A 23,700-nucleotide genomic window follows, 5' to 3' on the forward strand; every position below is an offset into this window, starting at 1 on the left:
CATATTGCAAGGAGAAGGACAGCAGTTTGCGGATGTGACGGTCCTTTTACTTCGTCTTGGAAGGGAAAGGGAATGAGGGAAAATATAGAGTTCATTTGTAGGAGTTAAAATGAGTTTAGAGAGTAAATGCAGAAGATTTTTATTGATTTAATTACGCTTCATTGCTCTTGAGCTGCATGCAGCGGTCTGTTTGTACCCGTTCACCCGTTCGATCGTCGCCGCGGTTTCTGCGCGGGCAGCTCTCCTTCTTCAGCTATTTATATCTTACTACGCGCAAGAATAATTAAACGAATTGTAATTATATTTTCTTAATGTTTGTATATTGGCTTTATTCGCTGAATTTGCTCTCATTTGTTAGGTCGTCGTTCCTCGGCTCCCTGAGTCCATCAGCCCCGTCGTTGCCTGTCGGCTTGTTGGCTCCCCTTTTCTTCGTGAAGATTTCTCTTAATAATCCGTAATTACTTTTTGTCTTCTTGTATATTTTGGGAAATACACCTCAGCTTCCACCATTCCCGTCCCTCTGTCTTGAAGGCCCCTGCACCTGAGTGGAGGAGCCCGCAGCCTCTTGCACGTCGGCTGCCGCGTTCTATTGCGTCAGTCAGGCCCCCGTCTGTTGGGTGTGGTGGCCTTAATATCTTTCTCTAGCCCTTCGCTTGCAGCCGTGCAGTCAGAGCTAGAGAAGTTGCGTAATATTGAATAAAATCATTAATCATGGGGCTGCAGCAGCCCCAAGATCGAATGAGCCAGGCGGAGTTCAATGAGATAATTGACGCCTTAGATATCTCTGGTAGCATCGGTCTCAACGCTAGGCAGCCATCATCCGCCCACGCTGCTACTTCCAGAGAGTCTGTTGCTGCTCCTGCTGCTGCTGCTCCCGCTACTGCTGGTGCGCAAGATGCAGCGCAGCAGTCTGCCTCATCCGATGTGGTGAAGGCGCAAAGGGAACAGGATACAGCCTCAGCAAGTGCAAGCGCAAACCCTGAGGAACAGTCAGCGTCAACAGCAGCAGCTGCTGCAGAGACACCGACAACAGAGAAGCAACAAGCAGAGGGGACACAGGAAGGCAAGAAGGACGGCGAAGGGCAGCCTTCAAAGGACAACAGCACACCGTCAACTGCGGGTGCTGTTGCTGCTGCAGCTGCTGCATCTGCTGCAGCTCCTGCTGCCCCCGGCGCAGAAGTTGCGACTCTGCAGCAAATACTGAGGGTTAAGGACTGCAATTTGGCGCTTGTCTCGGATGTAGATGAACAGCTGCTCTTGAATATCAGCTTCAAGCAGCCAGTTAGAGTAAATTCTAAGGCCCTAAACTCTAAGCCTTCTCAAAACCTAAACCCTAAATCCCTAAATTGTAAAACCCCAGCCCCTGTTTTCTGTGTTGTGCGTGTAGACCCCCTTAGTGTTTTTACTTGATTGATGTTCATTGCATTCATTTGTTTATTTTATTCGAGGAAGTATCTATTCGTTTGTCTGCAGCTCGCTTCGTTCTCTATGTTGGCAACAAATATCCCTCGGGGTTTTTCTACAAATGCAGATGAAGAGGATTCAGTCTCGGCCCCCATGATGGTTAAGGTGAGGAGGCTTTAGTGTTGAAGTCTACAGACATCAGAATAGATAGTTAATATTATTGTTCATATGGTGCATCCAAATGCTCCTAATCTTTATTATAGGTTCTAGTTTTGCTATTATTATATGATTGGCTTAGCTTTAGCATGTTTATGCTGTATGAACGCCATATCAAATACAGCTTAAATATATGAATGAATATGTATATAAATGCACCACCTGATATGACTGTTAATAAGTATATATATATATATATATATATATTATGTATGGATCTTAATATGCATACATGGAAAAGCACTAAAGTATAAATATAAGCGAATACGTATGTATGGAGATGTGAGTGGCTTGCATAGCAGATAGTATTTAATTGAGTATACGTCTTTTTTGTTTGTTTTGTATTTGTTTAGGTGTACTGCAACAAGAGCACCTTGAATTTTTGTGGCGTCGTAGATGAAGTTTGTGCTTTCTCTGTTTTGTTGAGTGAAGAAGATGTTTTGTCTGGCCGCCGGATTGCACTGCCTGGCAGCAAATTCCATATGTGTTCATCAGCTCAGTTCTTTATTCAAGAAAATCAAAAGGGAAGCGCCTACACTTTCTTAAACAGACTGGTGTTCTACGGCGCTGCACACAAAAGATATTCATAACAGACAGGCAGCTCATTTGGGTGTGCTGACATCTAAACAGCTGAAACATTCAGTGGCTCTAACGGAATTCATTTTACTTGTGTTTATTATGAACAGAAACGGCGCAGGCCTGCATGCACTGCTGGCCTTGCTGTCTACACAACACAGACATAAGACCCTCAGGGTGTCTGCTCGGCAGCTTCGTCTTGAGAGGCATTCAGTGAACGTTTTTGTCTCATTTGAACGCATTTTTAGGCTTTATTCCATATGCTTGGGGTCTATCGCAAAAGGGGGTCCTGAACTTTTCTCCTAGCTGCAGAAAATGATGTCTATACAGTTGGATTTTCGTGGCTTTGTTTGTTCATAGGGCACATATAGATACTGCCTACGCTGCCCTTTGTGCTTCTCCCACTAGGCACTTGCTTCCTCTGGGTTATATTCGATGTTTAGCTGGAGGTTAGGGTAATGGTATGTAAGTACCTTAGCGAAATGAAAAGAAATAATGAACGAAATATTCAAAGACGCTGGGAAACGGCCATCTCGGCAGATATACTGCTGTACAGACACCGCAAAGGGGCAAGGGGTGCGCGAACAAAGGAACCTATGAGATAAACAAACTTAATGGACAGCTCAACGCACGATGTAACATTTTAGCTGAGACATTACAATACAATATAATGCTCTTTAGTGCGGAAGGCGTAAAGGCAGCCAGCAGCAGACCATCCTCACCATTGGTATTAAAGCAGCACCGGTAGGGAGAGAAAGAGGGGAGTTCCACTACGGCTTCCTTACCCTTCTTTTTCTGTCTTTTACTGCTACATGTGTTTTATATTTTGTTTCAAACTGAACACAATTTAAACCTTTTACTGAATAATGCATAGTATTGTAGAAGAGCACCGCTGCTGCCGCATCGAGCCGCAGCCCGCTGTTCCCCGTTGTAGCTACCGAGGGAAGCCGGCGGTCCTTTTGCTGGATAAAAAAAACATAATGATAATTTTAGAGAAAGTTTGTTTTATGCTTCTGGGTTGTACAATAAAGCTGAGATTACTATTATTTGCCTATGTACTCCGCATTCTAAAACCGGTGCGAGTTGCGGGCCCAGGCTGGAGTCGGCGGCGGTGTTTGGAAGAGCAAAGAGCGGCTGAAGCTGCAGCACTGGCGATTTATATCATTTTAGTCATTTCAAAAATGTTTTTTATTGTTTAAGAAGTATAAAATTTACAAAGGGGGTTTCTTCTCTTTAGCGTTGAGAAGACGCAGGAGGCGAGGGTGAGGAGGATGTGCAGAGGTGTTCGCTTCCGCGTCGATGAGAATCTCTTCTTCTGTCTTCTTTTGACCTTTTTCTCCTCTTTTAGGCGCGACTGCAAATGCAGTTAAGTTAAATCATTTGATTTATTTCCCTGACTGATGGGGGAGGAAGTGTCGCCTCTCAGCCCCTCACCTGCTGCCGCCTGTGCCGCTCTTCCTTCGGTAGAACAGCAAGTAGAAAGGGAATTGCAAAAAACACAGAATAGGTTTCATCTGTCTTTGGGAGCAGCTCTCCTCTTTGCTTTCCTTTTCTTCTTCTCTTCTCTCCCCGCCGCCTCCGCCTCCTCCGTTCTGCTTCTGCCTGATGGCGCTGCTGGTCTTTCTGGTGAGTTTTGCCCCCTTAATTCTCCTCTTCTCTCCTTGTCTCTCCGTGTATCTACTTTTCCGTTTGTGTACGGCATTACTGTATGCTGAACTTCCCCACATTACTTCGCATATCTCCCTGCATACTCAACTCCCATTCTGCCGTCTGCCTCTTGTCTCCCACACTGTACCGGTGCAGCAATACCAGGCATCCAGATCCCTTAGTAGCTGAATTGTGTGGTGTATCTGTCTGCGCATTTACAGAAGGCCTTAGCTCGTGGGGAAATGGGCGCATTATCAGCATCCCTTACATCGATCCCCAGTCCACAGAAACGGTAGCGAGGGAGTCGCCTTCGGTTGCTGCCTCCCAGGATGGCTATACACCTGAGGCCCCTCGTCTGCATCTCCCCTTCCGTATCCGCAGCCTCACCTCCTCTTTCAGCTCAGTCCCCAACAGATACTCCCCGCCGCCTCTCTTCACAGACGTAGGCGAGCCATCCCAGCAGCAGCAGCAGCAGCAACAACAGCAGATTAGCCGTCGAAATGCTACGGCTTCTGCTACCTCCCCTGACGGCCGTTTGGTCCCCTCAGCCATCCCTGGTAGACTCAGCCGAATAGTGGCTATCGCACGGCATGGCGATCCCCTAGCGCATTCACGCGGGGGAGGAGGAGGGCCCTATAATATCAATTTACTGTCTAGAAGTAATTCTGCTTACAAACCGAAAGGCAATGGAGGTGGGAGGGCCCCCTCTAACTCTTCTTTTCTCCCTCTTGCGAAGATGTTGGATTCAAGAGGCGCCTTTGTGCAGATGGATCCACCAGTCGAACAGAAATCGATTTACCCAAACACTGACTTGTTGGCAGAAGGATACGACAGCATGATGCTGCCTCCCCCGAAGAAGCCGGCAGCACCACCGCCACAACAGCAGCAACAACAGCAGCAACAACAGCAGCAACAACAGCAACAACCACAAACCCCAGGGCAGGCCTCCTCTCCCCCAGGCACTTCCCCTCCAGGCACAGAAGCTCGTTCTCAAGCGCAACAGGTGGCTAGTACGAATTACAGCGCAGGGGACTACAAGCCAGACACGCCTCCAGAGGGGGCTTCTTCAGGCGATCCCAGCGCGAGTTCCTCCCTCGACGAAGAAGGGGACTTAAACCTCGATGATGAAGGGGCGGTGGGGGGTGAAGACCCTTTTGCTTCCTCCAGCGCGGATGCAATGGGAACAAGCAGTACGTTGGGGTATTCCGATATGGGGTATATGGGACCGGGGTATATGGACCCCTCTATGGGATACGCAGGACATATGGGGGCGTATGGGGGAGCGTACAGCGGCTATGGAGTTCCGGGCTCCCCTTACTACGACTCATACGGAGGCGCAGGCTTCTATGGACCAGGAAACAGCTTATATGGAAGCTCGGCAATGTATGGCGGGTACGGGGGATATGGAGGATACGGTGGATACGGAGGGGGATATGGGGGGTATGGAGGTGGGTATGTGGGTGGCGGCTCAAGTAGTTTTGATGATCACTATGATAACTATTTAAAAAAGTACGCAAAAGACGCGGCAAAGGAAGACGCAAGGAGAAGACAAGAACAAGAAGAGAAAGAAAGGAAGAAGGAAGAGAAGGCGGCGAAGAAAGCAGAAAAAGAGGAGAAGCGAAGAAAAAAAGAGGAGAAAAATGCAGCAAAGGAAAAAGAGAAAACGAAAGAAAAGGAGGGGAAAGGCAAAGAGGAAAAGGCTCAAAAAGAAAAGGCAAAAGGGGAGGACGCAGGCAAAGAAAAAGCAGCGAAAGGGGAGAAGGGCAAAGACAAATCAGGCAAAACAGACAAAGCGGGCGGCGACAAAAAGAAGGAAAAGGAGAAAAAAGATGCAAAGGGAGACGCAAAGGGCGGGAACGGAAAGGCAGAGGCAAAGGGGAACAAGAAAGACAAGGGAGGGGACAAAGGAGGAAGTAAAGGAGGAGACAAAGGAGGAGGCAAAGGAGGAGACAAAGGAGGGGACAAAGGCGGGAGTAAAGGAGGAGATAAAGGAGGAGACAAAGGGGGAAGCAAAGGAGGAGACAAAGGAGGAGGCAAAGGAGGAGACAAAGGAGGAAGCAAAGGAGGAGACAAAGGGGGGAGTAAAGGAGGAGACAAAGGAGGAAGCAAAGGAGGAGACAGCAAGAAAGGGGGGGACAGCGGCAGCTCGAAAGGCGGAGGGAAAGATGCAGGTGGAAAGAAGCAACCCAAAGAAGGCAAACAAGCAAAGCAAACAGAAAAAGGAGCAAAAGGAGGAGATAAAACACAGAAGTCTGGGGCAGACAAGGGCGAAAAAAAGACGAACAAAACAGAAGCTAAAGCGGGAGACAAGGCAACGACAAAGGGAGACAAAACGGCGGCGAAAGACAAAGCGCAAAAAGCAGCAGGAAAAGAAAAAGAGAAAGCAGGCAAGACAGCAGCAAAGGAAAAGAAGGCAGAAACGGCAACAGGCAAACAAAGTAAGGAGAAAGCAGCAGCTACAGCAGGAAAAGAGAAGGCAGATAAGGGAGCAGCAAAGGGGAAAGCAGCAGATAAAGGAGCAGAAAAACAGGGAAAGAAAGGAGACAAAGCAGCAACAAAAGGGAAGTCAGCAGCAGCGAGTGGAGGAGCGAAAGCAGATAAAAAAGCGGCAAAAACACAGCAGAAAAAGGAGACAGCGGGCCAAGGGAAAGCAGGCAAAGCAACGAAAAAAGATAAAGCGGCAGCAAATCAAGACAAAACTGCAAAGAAGAAGAAGGAAAAGGGCGCAGCTAAACCGAACACTGCTACCAACAAACAGAACAATAAACAAAAACAGCAAAAGTCAACCAGGAGGAAACAGCCAGCGAAGAAAACAGGAGCAAGAACAAATAAGAAAAGAAGGGGGAGAGCGAATAGAACAAAGAGTAGGAGAGGCAAGAGGGCAGGCGCAAGGACACGAAACAGAACAGCGAGAAGGGGAGGCCGTGCAGGTGGGGGGAGGAGGAGGAGAAGATAAAGAAATACTGCAAAACAAAAGCAATGCAATAGAAGTCAGTGCAAGAGAAATGTCTCCTTGCAGCAATAGAAAAGAAAAGAAGGCAAAGAACAGAAGAAAAGTGAACTTGACGTCGAGGAATATCTGCAAGGAACAAAATACAGTTCAGTGCCTGTGGTGTACATTCACCTGAGGCAATTCAATAAAATCGCCTTTTAGACCTTTCATCATTTTTACTAACAAACTATTCGTTGACTCCGCTCTCCACAAATATGCAGAAAAGCAATTAGTGCATATTAGGGCGGGTTCCTAATCTAAAACTTGAATTTTTTCTCTTCAATTTTTTGTTTTTGGTTTATTTCCTGAGACTCATCAGCAGGACGGAGGTGTTGTTTTGCTTTGCGACAGAAACACAGCATGAACGGATCCTTACAGTTCTAGTAGCATCTGTAGTTAAAGATAAAACTCCTTAAAGAAGTTTCCTGCTTCAAAAAGCGCAAGGTGATTGCGCGAACAAAAAAAATTTAGAAGATACTGCCTAGCTGTCGATATACCTCAGGGCAGACCGATCAAAAGTTTTCAGGTTTCGCCCTTTTCACTTTCTAATTTGTTGAATTGGTATTTGCAACGGAGACAAAAAACAGCGTCATCGTGCAAAGAATGATGCACGTCCTTATGAAAGGAGCAGAATGCAAGAAACTTCTTGTATTTTCTTTCTGATTATTAATCCCCTCTTTTCGTCTTCAGCCCTCTTTTTTATCGTTCCCTGTAATAAACCCTTGTAATGTTTCCCTTGTTGCTATCAACCCTTAGCAAGCTAGCAGGCTAGCTAGCTAGATAGCTAGCTAGTTAATGTCTTCTTCCCAGATAGAAACGAGTTTTACGCCTTATTTATTCCTCCGTTATAAACCGTCGCTGTGACTGCTGCTCCCACAACAAACCCCGCAGCAGCAACTGCAGCTCGGCTCCAGCGTTTTCTTCTCTTTTGCGAGGTATTATCTTCTCGCGATATCCACCCGCTTGATTTAGACACGTCTCTCGCACGCCTCTTGTAAAAGCCTTCACCCATGCAGCTGCTGCTCTCTGTACTTAAGCCGAAATCCCGCATTTCCTTTTCATGCTCTTTCCATGCCTCTGCTGCTGCTGCCACCGCATTGTCGCGTGCTGCTCCCTCCCACTGAGTAGCAGCCTCCTTTTGTTGTTGATTCCCGGGTTTATGCGTTTCGGTGTTTATCTCCTCCGCTGCAACTCTGCTTTGAAAGAGAGCAAACATTTCTTTCTGGTAGGCAGCGGCCTGTCCCCCTTCAACTGTGCGTTGTCTCTGACTGTGTTGATTAGCCCAGAAGGTGGCGCTGTCCTTTTGCTGCTTTTTCCACTCTCTTCGTTTAATCGCTTCCTGTGCATGACTAGAGTGCCCTTGAGGTGGAGAAGAGTAGACCACATGACCTTCGTTTAAGCTATCTAGACACCGCATCTGCTTCTTTATCTGCATTGCCTTTTCATACGCCCTTCTCACTTCAATGAAATCACGGGCCCTTGAACCGCCTTCAGAAGAACCGGCATCGGGGTGAAGTTGTTTTGCAAGTTGGAGATATCGAAGACGCAAGGCTGCAGTAGAGGCGTCGGGGGAGAGTCCTAACACTTGGAATGGGCACTCATTCTTAGCGTTGTTGCTTGCAGAAACAAAACGAGGAGAAGAAAGGGATTTCATTGCTGCAGAAAAACGAGAGGAGGGCAGCAAAGAAGGCAGGGCCCGCTGCATTGCATCCTGACAGCAAAAAGTAGAAAAACAAGCGGGAACAAAGAAGGGAAAAGAAGGTCGGGTCACTGAATCTCTGGAGCTGGAGCAATTATCATAATTTTCATATCCATTGTCTTACAGGGTAGTAGCATTCCCTATTTCCCGAAGGAAGAAGTAATGAAAGGAACGAGATATTGACGGTATTGCATTCATTTGAAATGATGAAACGGAGAAATTCAACTTTTCAGGCTTCTCCCTCTTCTGCTGGCATCCGAAGCGTGTACTGGCAAGAGGCAAAGCAGCCGCTACTATATCAGTTGCGGTGTTATGGTATGGTCAGGTTAATCAAATATATTTGTTTGGGTTTAATGGCATTGTTAGCGAAGACGAGCATCAAGGACAAAATCCAATTTCACTCTCTTGTAAACAGACGAGTTGTTGGTGACTGAGGCGTGTTGGGAAAGCTGTAGATGGATGAAGGAATATCTTAAATTGATGTTTCCACTTAATTCACAAGGACGTTAAATTTGTTTCTATTTGAATATATTTGCTTTATTTTTGAATATATCAAACGGTTTAGACAGCCGGAGCGTCCTTTGTGCGGCCATTCCCCGGTCGAGTTGGATGGATGGTCAACACGAAGAGTTACTAAATGGATGTTTTCAATTTGCCATAATAAACAACAGGCGTAAATTTAAACAAATAATTAATATTACTACTACCTCCATATTTCTTGTAGAGAAGAACAACGCCACCGCCGCAACATTTCAGTGGACTGCCTGTTACGTACAGTGGGGCTGTGGCGGCCTCGGCCAGCGCATGCAGGCATTTGTATTCTTCGTTGAATTATTTCCTCCCTTTCGTCTGTTTGTTATTTAATTTGATGCATTTAAACTTTAAATATAGCGAATTGTCTAAGTGGATGCTCCCAGATGGGGCCCTTCACCTCAGCATTCCCTTCTCCACCGCGTGTGGAACCTCGTCTTTGATTTTTTGCCATTTGTTGGTTTTAAATATCTTTGAAATATCCCCTAATTTTATTTGTTTGTATCCAGAAATCAGTGACAGATCTCACCGCCTCCGCTTCGCTTCGCTCGGCGGCAGCGTGCGACCTGCGCCAATTTACGAAAAGACCGGTTTTTTTTTGAATGCCATCACCAAGACCACGTCCACAGCCGCTTCCTCCCCTACATAGGGAGCTTGATTGCACTTGCATGCATTTATTTTTGTATGCATTGCCTTAAGTGTGTAGTAAACCCAACACATGCAAAGGCGTGCTTGAGACAGCAGCACAACTACTACTCAGGCGCAGCGAACTAAACCAGAGCTCGATATATATGCAGTATATATATTATTAGTAAGCATATACAGTATATAGCGGATGCATATATAATTGATATAAAAACACCACATAGTACAACAACAGCCAAAATGCACTTCGTCAAGTCCTCCGTCTACCAGGCGGAAATCACAGAAGGGGGAGTCCGCGAGAGGGAGGTGGACACCCGCTCTAGAGAAGAAATCGAGCTTCAAGAGCGTCTCAGAAGGCTACCTGAGTTCAGCAGAAGTAAACCATCTGCACGCCTAGTTAGCTGGCAGCTATCTATTGACTTGGTGTTCGTCAGCAGTCAGCTAGCTACTGGTCTGCTGCTTGCCAGCTATCTTTCCGTGTCGGTACATTTTTAAAGCGCGTCTCGATGCATTTGCTCTTTATTTCTAAGGCCACTTTGTTGCCTGCAGTGGGGGCCATTGCTTAGTTGCTTTTTGCATCGACTTTTCTGTTTTTTGGTCCCTGTCTTCTGTGCAGACCCGAACTTCAAGAGGTGCGTATTTGTGCGGCTCCCCCGTCGGGTTTGTCTGACGAGTAGGATTGGTGTTTTAGGATTATATATTTAGACGCAATTCAATACGAATTCAACAAACTGTCTGCTTAAGTAGTACTGCACCTACGTTGTATTGCGTGTATATCATGGGCCGCTGCTTTGTTGGCATTCATTGGAGGTAATTCCTTCTTAAAACTTCATCGCCCTATTTCGGATTATCCTTTTTATTCTTTTGACCTATTTGTACAGCTATGCAGAGCAGGTCCTCGAGGGGCTGCCATCTACTACACCCGAACCGCCGCCGCCTACGGAAGGCAAACAGAACCCAAATCTTCCTCATTCGGTATTGCTTTAAAATATGCATGGGTTTCATTTGGTTGTTCTGGAGTTTACTCATTACTATTTCTTCCTGCGTCTCCGTTTGTTGAGTCCTTGTTTATGTTGTTATGTTCCCGTTCGTGTATTGTCACAGTTATATGTTCCTGTTTACGTGAAGCCCTCATTATATCTTCTTATTTTTCTTTGTCTTTTTCTTTTTGTCTGAAATCATCATTTATATTCATGTATATATGTTTAATGCCTTATTCGCCGTTATTTTCCAGTTTATAGTGTACCCTGGCTTATGGAACTGCGTGTACACCTCACTTAGGTGACTGAAGAGGAGTTTGAGTTCTATGAGGCTTTACGGGCTCAAGACCGTCGTAAGAAGTTGGCAAGGCAGCGAGAAGAAGATGCGATGCGAGATGAATTCAACAAGGCCAGGGAGGCTTCTTTAAAGGCGAATTCGTCAGCTTCCTCCAGTCACCGCAGTACAGAATCAGAAAGCAGCCTCTCTTCAGGAGGAAAGCCGTCGCCTTTTTCCTTTTTAGGATTCCAAAAACAAAAATCAAAAATGTCTTCGCCTTTTGGAGATGAATGCATATTCGATGTCACGACGAAGGCGTTCAAAGAAAAACAAAAAAAGAGAGCCCTTAATGTAAAACTGAACAACAAATGCACGCAACAACACTTCGTTTTTAAGGAACAAAAATGATATGGCTTGGAATATATGCAGTGGAATATCTGTGCTTTCCATATGCCCGTCTGTATGCCGCTTTAATGTGTATGCCTATTGTTTTAGTCTCTGTGCTGCCTGTTGTTTTAATATCGCTGTTGTGCATAGTTGCATTAATATGCTTGTCAGTCTGCTGCTCTTGCACCTCTGTCTGTATCCGTTGACTTAATGTTTGTTGTTTTAAGGGCCATCCTTCGTTGAATTTGATAGTAAAGAAGCCAAAGACCGATGAAGCTGCTACGAGTCCTTCAGTGGAGAAGGCAGAGGATGGCGGAGATGCGGAGGTGGCGAAGGCGGCAGCAGTGAGCGATGCATGCAGCCCTAAAGAGACGAAATCACTGAACACAACGCCAGCAGCAGCAGATTCAAAAGAAGACCAAGATGTATTCGCTTCACTGTGTGAGGCATACGGCGACAGCGATGACTCTGGATAGGCAGAGGCATCACTCTTGTCTGTAAAGCAGAGATATTGATGCTGTTTAACAGTCTAAATCGCTGCTCTTTGTTTTCACCGCATGAAACTTAACGCGACACAGGGAAGGCCCAACGGAGGGAGTATATACAGTAGAGATATATCCTTCCTTGTCTTTCGGCAGCTACTTTCGTTCGCTGAACAAAACACCGTTTGCTTTAAATGGACGTGCATCGGTAACGCCGTTGTTTAGGGGCTGCTGTGCTTGTTTTCCCTTTTAAGTTGTCCAGCATACTATCAAGGCGCCAGGCACTCAGGCGAATAAGGACAGACAAAGGAGGGGTTTGCATGCAGCAAGTATCTCATGTCTTGAACTCCACCGATATTAGTAAATAGAAGAAATAAGCGCGAAGAGGATTAAGGCTTTATTGTCTCTGGACAGAATCGCTTTCTCCACTCTATAGATTTTCTCTCCCTCTTCACTCTTCTCACTCCTACAACCCAAAAGGCAAAAATGCCTTTACGGCGAAGAGCAACACTAATCATAGTATACATAGCTAAAACGGAAACAATGTGAAGATTAACAGAAACCCAAGTTACTAGAAAATAATTTCGATTGACTACGGTGCTGTTGACTTAAGAATGTATACATTGTGCTCCTAACAATTGGTGTGGCTTTGCCTTTGCCGATGAACAGTGTATTTGCTGCCGCAGTTGCTACAGAGAAAGTCAGAGGGAGGGAAATTCGCGTGCCAGTACACCCAGTTGTTGCAAATAAAGGCTATTTAAGCTCACTGTGAACTCGACTTCAGTAGCGAACATATAACCGAAAATCCGCTGATATGCTTCCGCTAATCCAGCTGCAGTAAACCCTGCTGCTTCATCTGCAGCAGCTGAGAGGGACCGGACTCATTAAGACAAATTTTAAGCGCGTCATCTTCACAGTTTGTTGTCGACAAATTCTTAAATGAATGTTCGAACTTGGCTGGCGTTCTTTGCTCCCCTTGTCTCTGCCGCGCAATTGACCATGGGTGTTTGTGAAGTACTTGAAGTTTTCTCCCTAATATCTGTGGATCTATCGTTTGAGGATATCGTTCAATTGATAGTAGTTCGCTCGGGTTTTTAACCACGTGGTAGGCCGCATCGGGAGCTCAACAGAGCAGTAGATGTCGCCCATAATAATAATCAAAATGGCTCTCCTTCTTAAATTAAAAATCAAAACTTAACCTTTCTTTTCCTGCGTCTTAGCGACAACTATACTGCCGATCCGCAACGAGCTGCATCCCCACGAATTGCCGATGCGCCTGACACGCTGAGGCGTCCCAATGACGCATCTTGCATATAAATGCCCTGCTCTAATCCATAAAAAATCTGAAAGCTTGACCAAATGATTAAAACCAGTCATGAACGCCCCTTTACAAGTAATTTCGCTTGCTCTGTTCAGTCGCGCGATTTGCAGCGAAATGACTGATTAATGGTGACTGCCGCCGACGCTTTATCCATTGTTCACGTGCTCTACGGAGCTGTTGAAAAAATTAGTTCAAAGTACAAAACAAATCGTTGTATATATTTTTTCCTGTTTAGTTCAAATAATGATGAACACGGGTCGTGCTAGCTGCTGCTGCTCGATCCGCTGAACCGTCGGCGAGGCGCCTCACTTTGCCCACGTGGAAACTCACGAAGAAGCAGGAGCAAGCAGACTTATACTTTGCAGTTGAATTGCTTATTGAATAAAAGGCTCTATTAAAGGAGCCGGTTGATCTATATCTTTTCTTTTCCTTTTCCTTTACCCGCAGAGCAATGCACGAGGCGGGGGGCCACAGACACCGGACTGGGCAACAACTGGCCGCCGTCGCGGCGTGGTGAAGTTAATGGCCGCGATTCGCCTCCAATTTCAACAATCAAAACAAAATTCGAAAACTAAAATGGTTTAAAAGGTATTTGAGTAGGCTACAACCTCTTAATTCTCTAGCGTTTCCCCTCTGCACCTCCTGGGAGACGCAGCTGCGCCTCTTCTGCTGCCTAGACAGCCGAACCTCAGACGCAGAGGAGAAAGAAGCACTGCAAATCCATCAGAGGACAAAAACAGCAAGAAAATCACCTCTGAATGTTTAATTAATTTAAGTGTAAATGGACGTTGAATTAAATAAGCAAAGCCAGCGCCACCCCAACTGGCACGACCGCCGCCGACGCCGACGGTTGCAGAATTTGTAGGCCACAGTTGTTTGAACGGTTTCACTGAAACCGTGTATTATTCTTCCCTTTCCCTTTGAATCCATGATACAGCTTAAAACAAAGTCCAGGCCTGACCCAGTCTCTGCCTCTGGGGAGTTGTGATTGAATGGCTGCCTCAGTAAATACCGATACTTGTTTTTGTACATCTCCTGGCGAGGCAGCAGGGAACGGAAAGGACCAGTTTAGCATGTGGTCAGATTTGGGCGTAAATTCATGCAATGCAGATCCTGGGGGGGGTTCGGAAGAAGGTGGGGGTGCATGCTCTGCGCCTGCCTCTGCTGTCTTCCCAGCTTCGTCTACTGCTTCTTCTTCTTCGTTGACCTTCTCTTCTTGCTGGGGCTTTTCTTCTTTCTCTCGGCAGTCGGCAGCAGTAATTCCTTTTTTCAGTCGATCAGCGTTGAGGTGTGAGGCACTGAACGACCACCTCCTCGTATACTGCCTCGGTTCCTGGTGCATCGTGCGGGGCCCTGCTGTCAATACAGAGGGGGAGGCAACAAGAGGCGCCTTAATTCCCGCCACAGGCTGTCTACAGCAGCAGCAGCAGCGGCGGCGGGGGCTATCTGCTGCTGGTGAACATGCAAAAGAGACAAACAAAACGCGAGAAAATGACACTCAGAGCTCTGTGCCTCCTCTGCTGCCTCCTGTTCAGCTGGACCCACCCCCAATGGGGCCGTCATCCCCATCTCGTTTGTACTCAGAAAGAATATATTCGGCTCATTGCAACAAAGTAAACCTTCTTGTCTACTCCCAGGCCCTCAACCTCTGCTTGTCTGGTAAGCTTGAGCAGAAATAAACCCCGAAGAAGCATCCCTCCCTCTCTTTTTCTGCTATTCTCCAGAGACAAAAATTCAATAAATAAACAATTTGCAGAGGAGACTTTGCACCGATAAGGAAGGAGGGAAGGTAGAGCAGAATGAAAACAGGGGAAAGCAGGTTTTCTTCTCGTTTTCTTGCACGCAGTGGTTTGAGCTCTCCGCCGTGTCGATTTCACTCGTTGCGTCTTCTGTTTCAGCTGAGCAGCAGACGGGCAGCAAGGGATCTGGGCCTTTGCCTCTTTGCCGGCTCTGGTGTCCGTACAGCCTGGAGGAGGCGGCGTTGGTGCAACTTCCATCTCGGCACGACGTCTTGTCAGCTCAGTTCAGCCACAACGGCAGTTTGCTGCTGCTGCTACTCTCAGACCCTCAGCATTCTCTTGCGGTGTACTTCAACGTCTCCCAGGCGGTACACAGACAGACGCCTGCCGATACGAACATCCAAAACCCTTGTCCACTGCCGCTCTTACAAGCCACCCATCTCACCCCCTGCACTCGATCCCTCTTAAATGGTTTGACCCTTGAGACCTCGACGAGAATGGCGGGGCAGTGCAGCGTTAACAGAGGCCGCTGCAGGTGGAAATGCGCGTCGGGTGTATGTGCACCTCATTACGGAGGGGAAACACAATCTGAAATGACTGCAAGGTACAGCAGCAGCTGCGAGGGCGGGTTGATTCGCTTCGCCACATTTGGCTTAGGCCATCTCCGCCTTTGGAGTGTCAACAGTGACCGGCCTTCTCAACCTCCTTCGCATAAAAGTTTGTGCATCTCTCGTATGGGAGGAGGAGAGGGGAGCCCAATGGGGCCTCCAGAGGCCACTGCCTGTTCCTTCTTGCCTTCAGGAGATATAATTGCTGCTCTCGCTGACAGACGCATTGTTGTATTTAGAGGCCTGACCCCTCTCCGCTCCGTCTCGGTGCCGTCTTGCAGCAGCAAGATTCTGTTGCTGCAACCGCTGCAGAAGAGTCTGCTGCTGCTGGCGGCGCAGGAGGGTCTCGTACAGCTGCTGCCTCTCAGTGCTTTGACTTCAGCTGGTGCTGGTCAACCCTCTGCACCCCGCAGTTCGGATGTATACACACAGCCTGTTCACCAAGAAGACCACCTTGCACCTCCGGCTCCACCTGCACTCCCCAACACCGCCACATCAACTCGCCTACCTCAGCGTTTCTCCCTTTCCAACCAGCGCACGCTTCAGCGGAGACAGCAGGGAAGCGGAGTGGCCACAGCCTCAACACTCAAAACCATCGGGAGGCCTCGTTCACCGGGAAGGCCTCGATCGCCCGTTCCGCCCGCTCCATTCGCCACAGGGTCGGTGCATGCACCCGCAAGAACACCGCGAAGCACTTACGGGGACTCTGTGGGCCGGCCTTGGAGTTCCGGAAGCAGACGCCAGTCGCTCTCAAGGCCAGCGAGTGCAGCAGGGAGCAGAAGAAGCTTCACTCGTCGTGCGCCAAAGAACGCCGCATCCTCCCTCCGCCGGTCTTCCTCCGCCGTCAGTCGCATCAGCACGCGCAGCAGTGTCTGCAGAAACGGCCAATTAACTGAACAACAACAGCAGCAGCAGCTGATGCGGAAGCGGAGTGTAAAGAGGCAGCCCGGCCCTGCGCAGTGCGTAGAGGCGGCTGCCGCTGCAGTGCGGGAGTTGCGGCCCAAGCGGTCTTTGACAACCCTGCAAGTGGCCAGTAGACAGCTGCAAAAAAATCGGGGGAAAGGAGGGAGCGGGGCGCTTTGGCTGCCTCTGCACAGCTCGCAAATTATGGGGGTGTATTGGAGTGAGCCGTTCCTTCTTCTATCAACTCGAACTCAAATGATGCTCCTAGACGCCTTACACCTTTCAGAGGAAGCTTCTCTTGTTCTGCAAGACAGACCCTTGGGTTCTCTCGATGTCGCAACTCTCCTCTCCCTTCCCGCCTACCCCGAGCCTCCTGCACCCTCCACACCGCCTCCTCACTGCAGCCTAAATGCAACACAAGAGCTGCTGCAGCAGCAACAGGGGCTAAACCCACCAGCTAACGAGGCCTCCGTTATCGTTACTGGAGGCCGGTGCTGCGTTGGAGGAGAACTTCGCCTTTGGGAGTTTCACCCCCAGTCGCGCTCAAGTGCGGGAAACCCTAAATTGATTGTGTCATCTGCATGGGCACGCATGCGCTGCAACCCCCAGCTAGTAAACGAGCAGGTGGAGCATAAGCCGTAGCAACTTATGAAGAGCTCAGAGTTCAACTCGTTCTCGAGATACATAACTCCCGCTTCTGCAAAAAAAGGCTGTAGCACTAACCGGTGCCCTTGCAGTTTAGTGTTTTGGTACATTTGCTGCAGCGCTTCCTTTCTACTTCAAGTCGCCTATCACAGCTGTTGCCGCCGGAGCGACAAGAGGCGAAGCTCAAGGGCTCGTTGCTGCCGGGACGGAGGAGGGAACAGTCATCCTTTTAGCTCTGCAGCAGAACGCCCAAGGAATACTGGAGCCTCCGGTGTTGTCATTAGACCGGCAAATAACCCCCAGTTAGCATCACAGGCCAACGAGTTAGACAACAGCGAAATATTTCAGGGCTATATTTGCAGTCTACAGTTACACAAATTCAGGTGAAGGTGGTGCACGATGCTTATGGTGTTCTTTCTTCCAGGGTGTATTTCTGCTCTGGGGTTGGATGGTGCGAGAGGAATTTTAGCTGTCGCGAGTGCGGCAGGCCACGTCAGCTGTTACCGGCTCATCTCTCTCCCTCACCACGTCGGGGAGAGAGTGAATTTAGACTCAATCTCTGCTGGAACTTTGCTGGGTAGCAGGGGGCCTTGCGGCGACAATTATTTGCAGAACTCAAAAGCGGCCTCCTTCATCCTCGAGGTGGAACTTGTGGCAACTCTGCACATCCCCTTCGCCACCCCCCCCAAACTGCTTCATTTTGGACAGACTTCTCTCCATCAAGTACACACGAATTAATCCTGGACTCCTATTCATTTAAGAGTCTGCGGACCGTCACAATCCCCCTAATTGTGGCCCACGCATTGAGCTTGGGAAATGCTTGAAACGCGATCATACAATCACGAAAAAAGTTGACCATCTGCAAGAAGAAGTTGCAGCGCGTGCATGGGTATGGCGTGTGCGCATGGGGTGCAGGAGCAGCTGCTTGTCACCGGTCCTAATGCCCCGCCAAGCGTCTTTTCCATTCCCGAGGGTCGTTTGCTCGTCAGCTCCTTGACAGAAGTGCGGTTCCACACCCGTACAGCATTTTGTTGAACTTGCACTAAACACTATAGTTGCCGTAGAGACATCCTGTGGCAATATGTGCACGGAACTACACGGATATACTGTCAATTTCTCCGTTGCGCAGGATGCCAATGCCCTTGACTCGTTTGTCCCTTTGTCGCTACCCTCTCCCCTCGTCGTGGGGCCTGAAGGAACCTCTCGTTCTCCCGGTGGTGCTCTGCACGCGGCTTTGCATAAAGCCTTTGCCAGAGGGAATGTAAGCAAACTCGCCAAACCCTTATCTTAAATGCCGAGAAAATTTGTATGCTCTGGGGCATTGTAAGCATAGCCCGTTGCATCTACTTTGCCAGAAATGTTAGTTTGTAGTTTGTGAGACGCCTGCCAAACTTCACAAGAATCAACACTTTCTTTCAATAATTCGGTCTTCTGCATCACAAGGTTTGTGAATTACCGAGCGGTCATTCTTGGGAGTATCGAATGCCACGCCTATCCGTCTTCGTTGTTTGCGCAGAGGAATTTACGTGTGCTGGCTGCCCCCTTGCTCCTGACTGCATGTATCGGGTCAAGCCGGCTATGCCTAGCGTACGAAAGTGAACGACGAATCTTGTTGGGGATGCAAATTTCATGTTCCACCGCAAAGAAGCAGCCGGAAACCCAGCAACTGAATGACCAGAGCCGAAACATTACAAACCATGAAGCGGAACGCGTGACGCAAATCAACACGTCGTGCATAGCTCAGAAAACCCCTACCCATACTTCCAGGTTTCATAGAGGAGCCGGGCTTGCGAGTCTGTTTCGTGAGCTTGGACGAGTTCCAAGCACGGAGTCGATTAGTTCAGCTTCAGCGACAAGCGCTTCTACGCAGAGCCACCCCAAGCTGAGCTGGAACTCCGAAGTACCTTCAAAACCACGCAAGGAGAAACGCTTGGAAGATGTAGTTATTCAATTCGCCTCTATGAAGTTGCCGCACGTTTCCGCACCAACTGCATTACTGTACTACGTGCAACTGGGTCCTTATGAGACTGCTTGTTCAGAGCTTACAATTAGGCGTGATCCATCAGTCAATTTCCTCTCCCTTGCAGCAGAGGGATACATTTTATCGTGGCGTTACAACGTTTCGCATTGCTCAGCAGACCTAGAACAGACCCAGAGCACAACCAACCATTCTGGTAATCAAATACTGTCTCAATTCATAAATTCCAAGCGGGAAGGTCAGCAGACGATTCAACCCTGCTATGGCGACGGCAAGGAAAATCCCTACAGCTACGACAAAGTATCCCTTCCAGAGTGTGTTCAAAGCAGCACTGCCACATTATCAGTTCCCAGTAAGAATACAATTGACCAGGCCGGTTCCGCTCTGGGACTCCAATACAGCTCACTGAATAAGAGTGGCACATTCAGCGGCAATCCTAAAGACGCGCAACTTGCGGGAACTGCAGCGTACCTTCCGCCCGGATATGCAACATCCTGTGACGATAATATCCAGGAGCGTGCGTGAGTCACCCGCTTTCTTTTCGACTCGCGGTCGTCGATTCCTCTTGTGCATTGAGGACAGCATACAACGAGTACTTTAACTGAATCCAAATTTAAGGCCTTCTGTCTTCTGCAATGTGAACAGGCCAAGCGAGGCCTGCCTTTCTTTTCCGCAGGTATGGTATTTCCTCACATCAACAAGCAGACGGTGTATTTTATCGGTAGTTCGAGGCACGAACTTTACAAAACATTGCCAAATACGCATTCATTTTTCTTACCTCCGAGAGAGTTAAATGACATCTCCTTGCAGTATTTGTGCACTACGTGCTCCAGAAGGAAGTACGCAACGAAGGTCGACTAGCTTACAGGCGTTCAGGTCAAGGACAATTCCAGGAAAAGCATAACCTGTCTGCTCTCAAGGATGCTTCCCACAGATTTCTTTATCGGGCAGCAGAGCATCAGAACTCTTTTGAAGTCGAAGTCGTACTCCCAGGTGTGAACGAATTGAACCTTTTCCAGCGACGTTGCTCAAAGATCACTTCTAAAGCAATCAGCACCATATTTGTAGTGAACAAGAAGTCTGGAGGGTGTGAGGAAAGAGCTAGGCAATCAAGCACTTCCTCAGGTTGAATCGTTCTCCCGGAGCTTGGGCTTTGTGGACTGCTAAGCATCACACTGAGGCTGTCACGTAACCAGTACCTTTCAGAGTCCCCTATGCATTCTTTGGAAAAATCGTTGCTTCAGGAGGAACGATTGAAAACGTTAGACGAGAATTTGCCACGAATACTTTACTCTTTTCCGGGCGACTTAATGATCCTACTTGGCGGATCCAGCTTCCAGGTAACAGAAACAAGAAGTGGCTTTCGTGGTTGATTGAAGCAAGCGATGATACATTAAAGTTTGCAGGCACATGGCAGAACAACGGCACGGACAAAAGCCAGTCATGCTGATTGTCATCTGCACAGGTGATCCTTCCACTTGCCGACTTCGACTCCGGGTGCCGCTGAAATTCCGAGTGTCGTCCAACGCAGTAACCATGGACCAGAATTTTACAAACGGCCATATCTACGTCTCGATTAAGAGATGAGATGCTGGAGTGCACTCGGAAACATTTTTTTCAAAACTTGCCGGAATACTAATTTGTTCAACTAATGACGAAACTTGCTGCCTAGTAGTCATAGTGCTGGGTTTCTATGTATTGGATTGTGTTGAAACCACCCGAAATCTCACTCTCATCAATCGACCCACGTCGTCTCGATGACAAAACAAAATTGTTTGAACGTTCACACAAGCATACGACCGTTTGTTTCGGTTGACTATGCGCTTTCCGACCCGCGGGATGCAGCACAGCATAATGCCATGCGGCTTTCATTGTTTCCCATTTCGCCGGCGGTCATGTCGCTGTGCCACATCTCCGTTTTGGAGTTCAGTAGTCCTATAAAGAGTCGAGTGATGAATCTATGACGGGAATTACATGTTTGAGTATCCCGTACCGTTGATGCGTGCCGCATGAATACCACCCTGGTAGAGTTCTTGCAGTGAGCAAAGGTGAGCTGCGGGCTCTCCACACATGTTGGAGTTCATTGCGAAGTCATATCCACAAGAGTCGCAGCCTGCTCATTCTGCTGGTTGCCGCATGCTTTTGTAGTAGTGAAAGCTTCTGATCTCACCTAGCGAAACGAATTCGGAGTCTGGTACACCAGTCAACGCGGGCATGGTCATGGCTGATACTTCATTGTCCTGACGACGGTTTTAAACTGTTGTTAAACGAGATACTCAGAGCCTGGTTGCGCTTACAGAAAGTCCCTTGGTGTATACGCGGAAGTCATCAATGTAACCCTGGATGACATGGAATGAAACATGGAATGGAAGTTCTAACAGTGGTACACTTTACCTCGAAGCCGGGGTTCTCAATGGAAGCTCCAACCACGATGTCTTCAGTGTTCGGCACTACGTTGCCCCGAAGGAACTGTGGCGTGTAGTTAGGAGGGGGAGTCGATGTGTGGACTGCACGGCTTTACTCACCACTTCGCTGTCCTTCATGCCCTGGAAAAGTTTCAGGAGTTTGGAAAGCGTTCAGCTTGAGGATTGCCTTGAATAAACCTTACATTCAGAAATAGCTTGAGCCTGTTCTGAGTTGCAGTAACCGCAACGTGAGTCCAGCGTCTGAGTGGGAGACTTCCCGTTGAAGGCATGCCCTCAGAACCGCTATCGTCAGTTGTAACGCGAACGGAGAGACGGCGGCTGTCAGGGTAGAGGAGGATGGAAGGTGTCTGGGACATCTCGCTCCTGGATCCACATGAAGAGATATATATCCGGGAACATGCTTGAATTCGGCTTACCCCTTTGAAACAATGTTGCGGAAAAGGCCATTTGAGTCGCTCAACAAGTACATCCAAAAGGAGCTGCGGAAACGGTAGGAATGCGTTTGCGTGGATGAACGATGGTGGTGTTTGCTTACACTGTGAAATCTGGGGACTCTAGAGACGGGCTGGACTTGATTTTGCTGCTGGCACCCTTAACAAAGGCAGCACTGGCACCGCGACCTATTTAGTGCGTCCATGCACCCGTTGCTGAACTTTTAAGCAGAAATGATCTCACCGTTGTGGCCTGGGCCAGCCCTTGGGGTTCTATGCATGTGGTTCCCATTTCCGCTTTGGTCAGCGGAATATAGGTGGTCAAATGTCAGCCATGCTCCTAGACCTTCCGGCACTGAGTTTCCAGAGACGATCTGCTCAGTACCACCTAGGAGAAGCGGTTATGAATGGACGGATGCCAATAGCCAGTAACAAGTGAAAACCTTACCAAAGCAGAGAGAATTAGGGACGGAGAAGCAGCTGTTGGTGTACTTCCCAGCAAAGTTCAGAGTGGTTTTGACCCCATTTACAGTGTCTTCCACAGGAGTCGCTGCGCCGACTGCAGACTCGTCCGCGACTGTTCCGGCGGTGTAGACGCAGCCAACAAGGAAAACGGGGGCAAGGAATTTCATCGTCGCGAGCATCTACTCTGAAGATGAAGCAAAGTGGAGTCAGAATAATGTCAGCCTACGCGCGCCGCACTCTGCAAATATGAAACTCGAAGTAACCCTGGCGGCTCACGGGTTAGCGTCATGGGGTGTATCGACGCCGCCTCGCAGCGTCGGCGCAATGAGCTGGTCATTTTTACTTCGGCCCATTTTTTTTTCTGCAAAAAAATTGATGGCAGAAGCGTGCGTTCAAATATTAGAATTGCAAATATACTGAGCAGACCTTTTTCTCTGAAAACTGGGCATATTCTGGTTCTGAACGAGTGGCACGAAACTCCTCCCGTTTCTAACGGAATACCTCAAGATTTTGTAGGGAGAATATTGGAATGAAACGACGTGCAAAGCTATGCGAGACGTTAAATATAGGCTCTCTCGAAACAATCGCATTTGGAACATTCTTCCCTTATGCAGTAAACTGGTGTTACGTGCAGGATGTTCTGAGTCTCGTTGGATGCATGGTGACCACTTCTTTTTGAAACACGCAGCAAGCCAGACGCAGACACCATAACCCATGAGACGTTGCATCTTTTTTTCAGCAGGGACTACGATTCTAGCAAGCCAATCCTCCTAGACGTCCTTCAGCGCCACTGAAAATAACGCAAAATTAGCGCGAGTTCTTGACCAGTGCACGCTTCTCAACGGGCCACTATCCCAAAGACTCGCCTATGGTGAGAGTAGTTGACTTCGCATCTGTTCTTTTTGTACATCGGCTACTGTGTGGCTCCATCTCTATAAGTGAACACTTACCTAAATGTGCTCATAATTTGATCAACCACGCGGTTACCCTTCCCTACTATGACGTCCTTCTGACTGACCTTGCAACCCTCTGCCACACCGTTCCACCACTGCTATCCAACAAAATAAAGGAAGAAATCCTCTCATCTGTCCAAAAATTGACCGCACAAGTCACCTGTACCTCCAAGGGCGCAATACTGCCTCGGAAAACCATTAGTACGGCTGCAGCCCTTTACCGCTCTTGAAAGTACCACTGGCGCTCAACCAATCAACGAGCCAATCACTACCATAATGTAGTTGAAGTGGTACATCGGCACATGACGGTGCCGGAATTTTACTGAGATGCCCAGCCACGTACCATTCGCGGCTTTTCAATTCAGCATACGCTACCAAGTGCATATAACCCCTGT

The 23,700-nt window shown here is 48.1% G+C and overlaps 7 protein-coding genes across 7 annotated transcripts; 5 read left to right on the top strand and 2 right to left on the bottom strand.

The window, feature by feature from the left end:
• Window positions 1–711: 711 nt before the first annotated feature.
• EAH_00002260 (hypothetical protein, conserved) lies at window positions 712–2,210 on the top strand (the record flags this gene model as incomplete). The annotated part of the gene is made up of 3 exons (XM_013394645.1): window positions 712–1,281; window positions 1,474–1,569; window positions 1,974–2,210. The coding sequence occupies 3 exons, from the start codon at window positions 712–714 to the stop codon at window positions 2,208–2,210; spliced, it is 903 nt and encodes a 300-aa protein (XP_013250099.1).
• A 1,386-nt stretch (window positions 2,211–3,596) lies between these two features.
• Window positions 3,597–7,251, top strand: EAH_00002270 (hypothetical protein, conserved; the record flags this gene model as incomplete). The annotated part of the gene is made up of 3 exons (XM_013394646.1): window positions 3,597–3,822; window positions 4,065–6,624; window positions 7,146–7,251. 3 exons carry the CDS (start codon window positions 3,597–3,599, stop codon window positions 7,249–7,251), a joined length of 2,892 nt encoding a protein of 963 aa, XP_013250100.1.
• Window positions 7,252–7,658: 407 nt separating this feature from the next.
• On the bottom strand, window positions 7,659–8,540 carry EAH_00002280 (hypothetical protein, conserved; the record flags this gene model as incomplete). The annotated part of the gene is made up of 1 exon (XM_013394647.1): window positions 7,659–8,540. The coding sequence occupies one exon, from the start codon at window positions 8,538–8,540 to the stop codon at window positions 7,659–7,661; it is 882 nt and encodes a 293-aa protein (XP_013250101.1).
• A 1,410-nt stretch (window positions 8,541–9,950) lies between these two features.
• Window positions 9,951–11,830, top strand: EAH_00002290 (hypothetical protein, conserved; the record flags this gene model as incomplete). The annotated part of the gene is made up of 5 exons (XM_013394648.1): window positions 9,951–10,086; window positions 10,327–10,342; window positions 10,592–10,685; window positions 10,992–11,318; window positions 11,582–11,830. The coding sequence occupies 5 exons, from the start codon at window positions 9,951–9,953 to the stop codon at window positions 11,828–11,830; spliced, it is 822 nt and encodes a 273-aa protein (XP_013250102.1).
• A 2,877-nt stretch (window positions 11,831–14,707) lies between these two features.
• Window positions 14,708–17,359, top strand: EAH_00002300 (hypothetical protein, conserved; the record flags this gene model as incomplete). The annotated part of the gene is made up of 3 exons (XM_013394649.1): window positions 14,708–14,816; window positions 15,056–16,954; window positions 17,172–17,359. The coding sequence occupies 3 exons, from the start codon at window positions 14,708–14,710 to the stop codon at window positions 17,357–17,359; spliced, it is 2,196 nt and encodes a 731-aa protein (XP_013250103.1).
• A 774-nt stretch (window positions 17,360–18,133) lies between these two features.
• Window positions 18,134–19,555, top strand: EAH_00002310 (hypothetical protein, conserved; the record flags this gene model as incomplete). The annotated part of the gene is made up of 2 exons (XM_013394650.1): window positions 18,134–18,313; window positions 18,569–19,555. 2 exons carry the CDS (start codon window positions 18,134–18,136, stop codon window positions 19,553–19,555), a joined length of 1,167 nt encoding a protein of 388 aa, XP_013250104.1.
• A 1,291-nt stretch (window positions 19,556–20,846) lies between these two features.
• EAH_00002320 (hypothetical protein, conserved) lies at window positions 20,847–22,519 on the bottom strand (the record flags this gene model as incomplete). The annotated part of the gene is made up of 10 exons (XM_013394651.1): window positions 20,847–20,965; window positions 21,024–21,143; window positions 21,201–21,270; window positions 21,328–21,369; window positions 21,425–21,499; window positions 21,639–21,819; window positions 21,873–21,935; window positions 21,992–22,076; window positions 22,132–22,275; window positions 22,336–22,519. 10 exons carry the CDS (start codon window positions 22,517–22,519, stop codon window positions 20,847–20,849), a joined length of 1,083 nt encoding a protein of 360 aa, XP_013250105.1.
• Between the last annotated feature and the right edge of the window lie 1,181 nt (window positions 22,520–23,700).

Source organism: Eimeria acervulina, genomic scaffold (assembly GCF_000499425.1).
Source record: "Eimeria acervulina Houghton genomic scaffold, Eah_scaff7, whole genome shotgun sequence".
Lineage (NCBI taxonomy): Eukaryota > Apicomplexa > Conoidasida > Eucoccidiorida > Eimeriidae > Eimeria > Eimeria acervulina.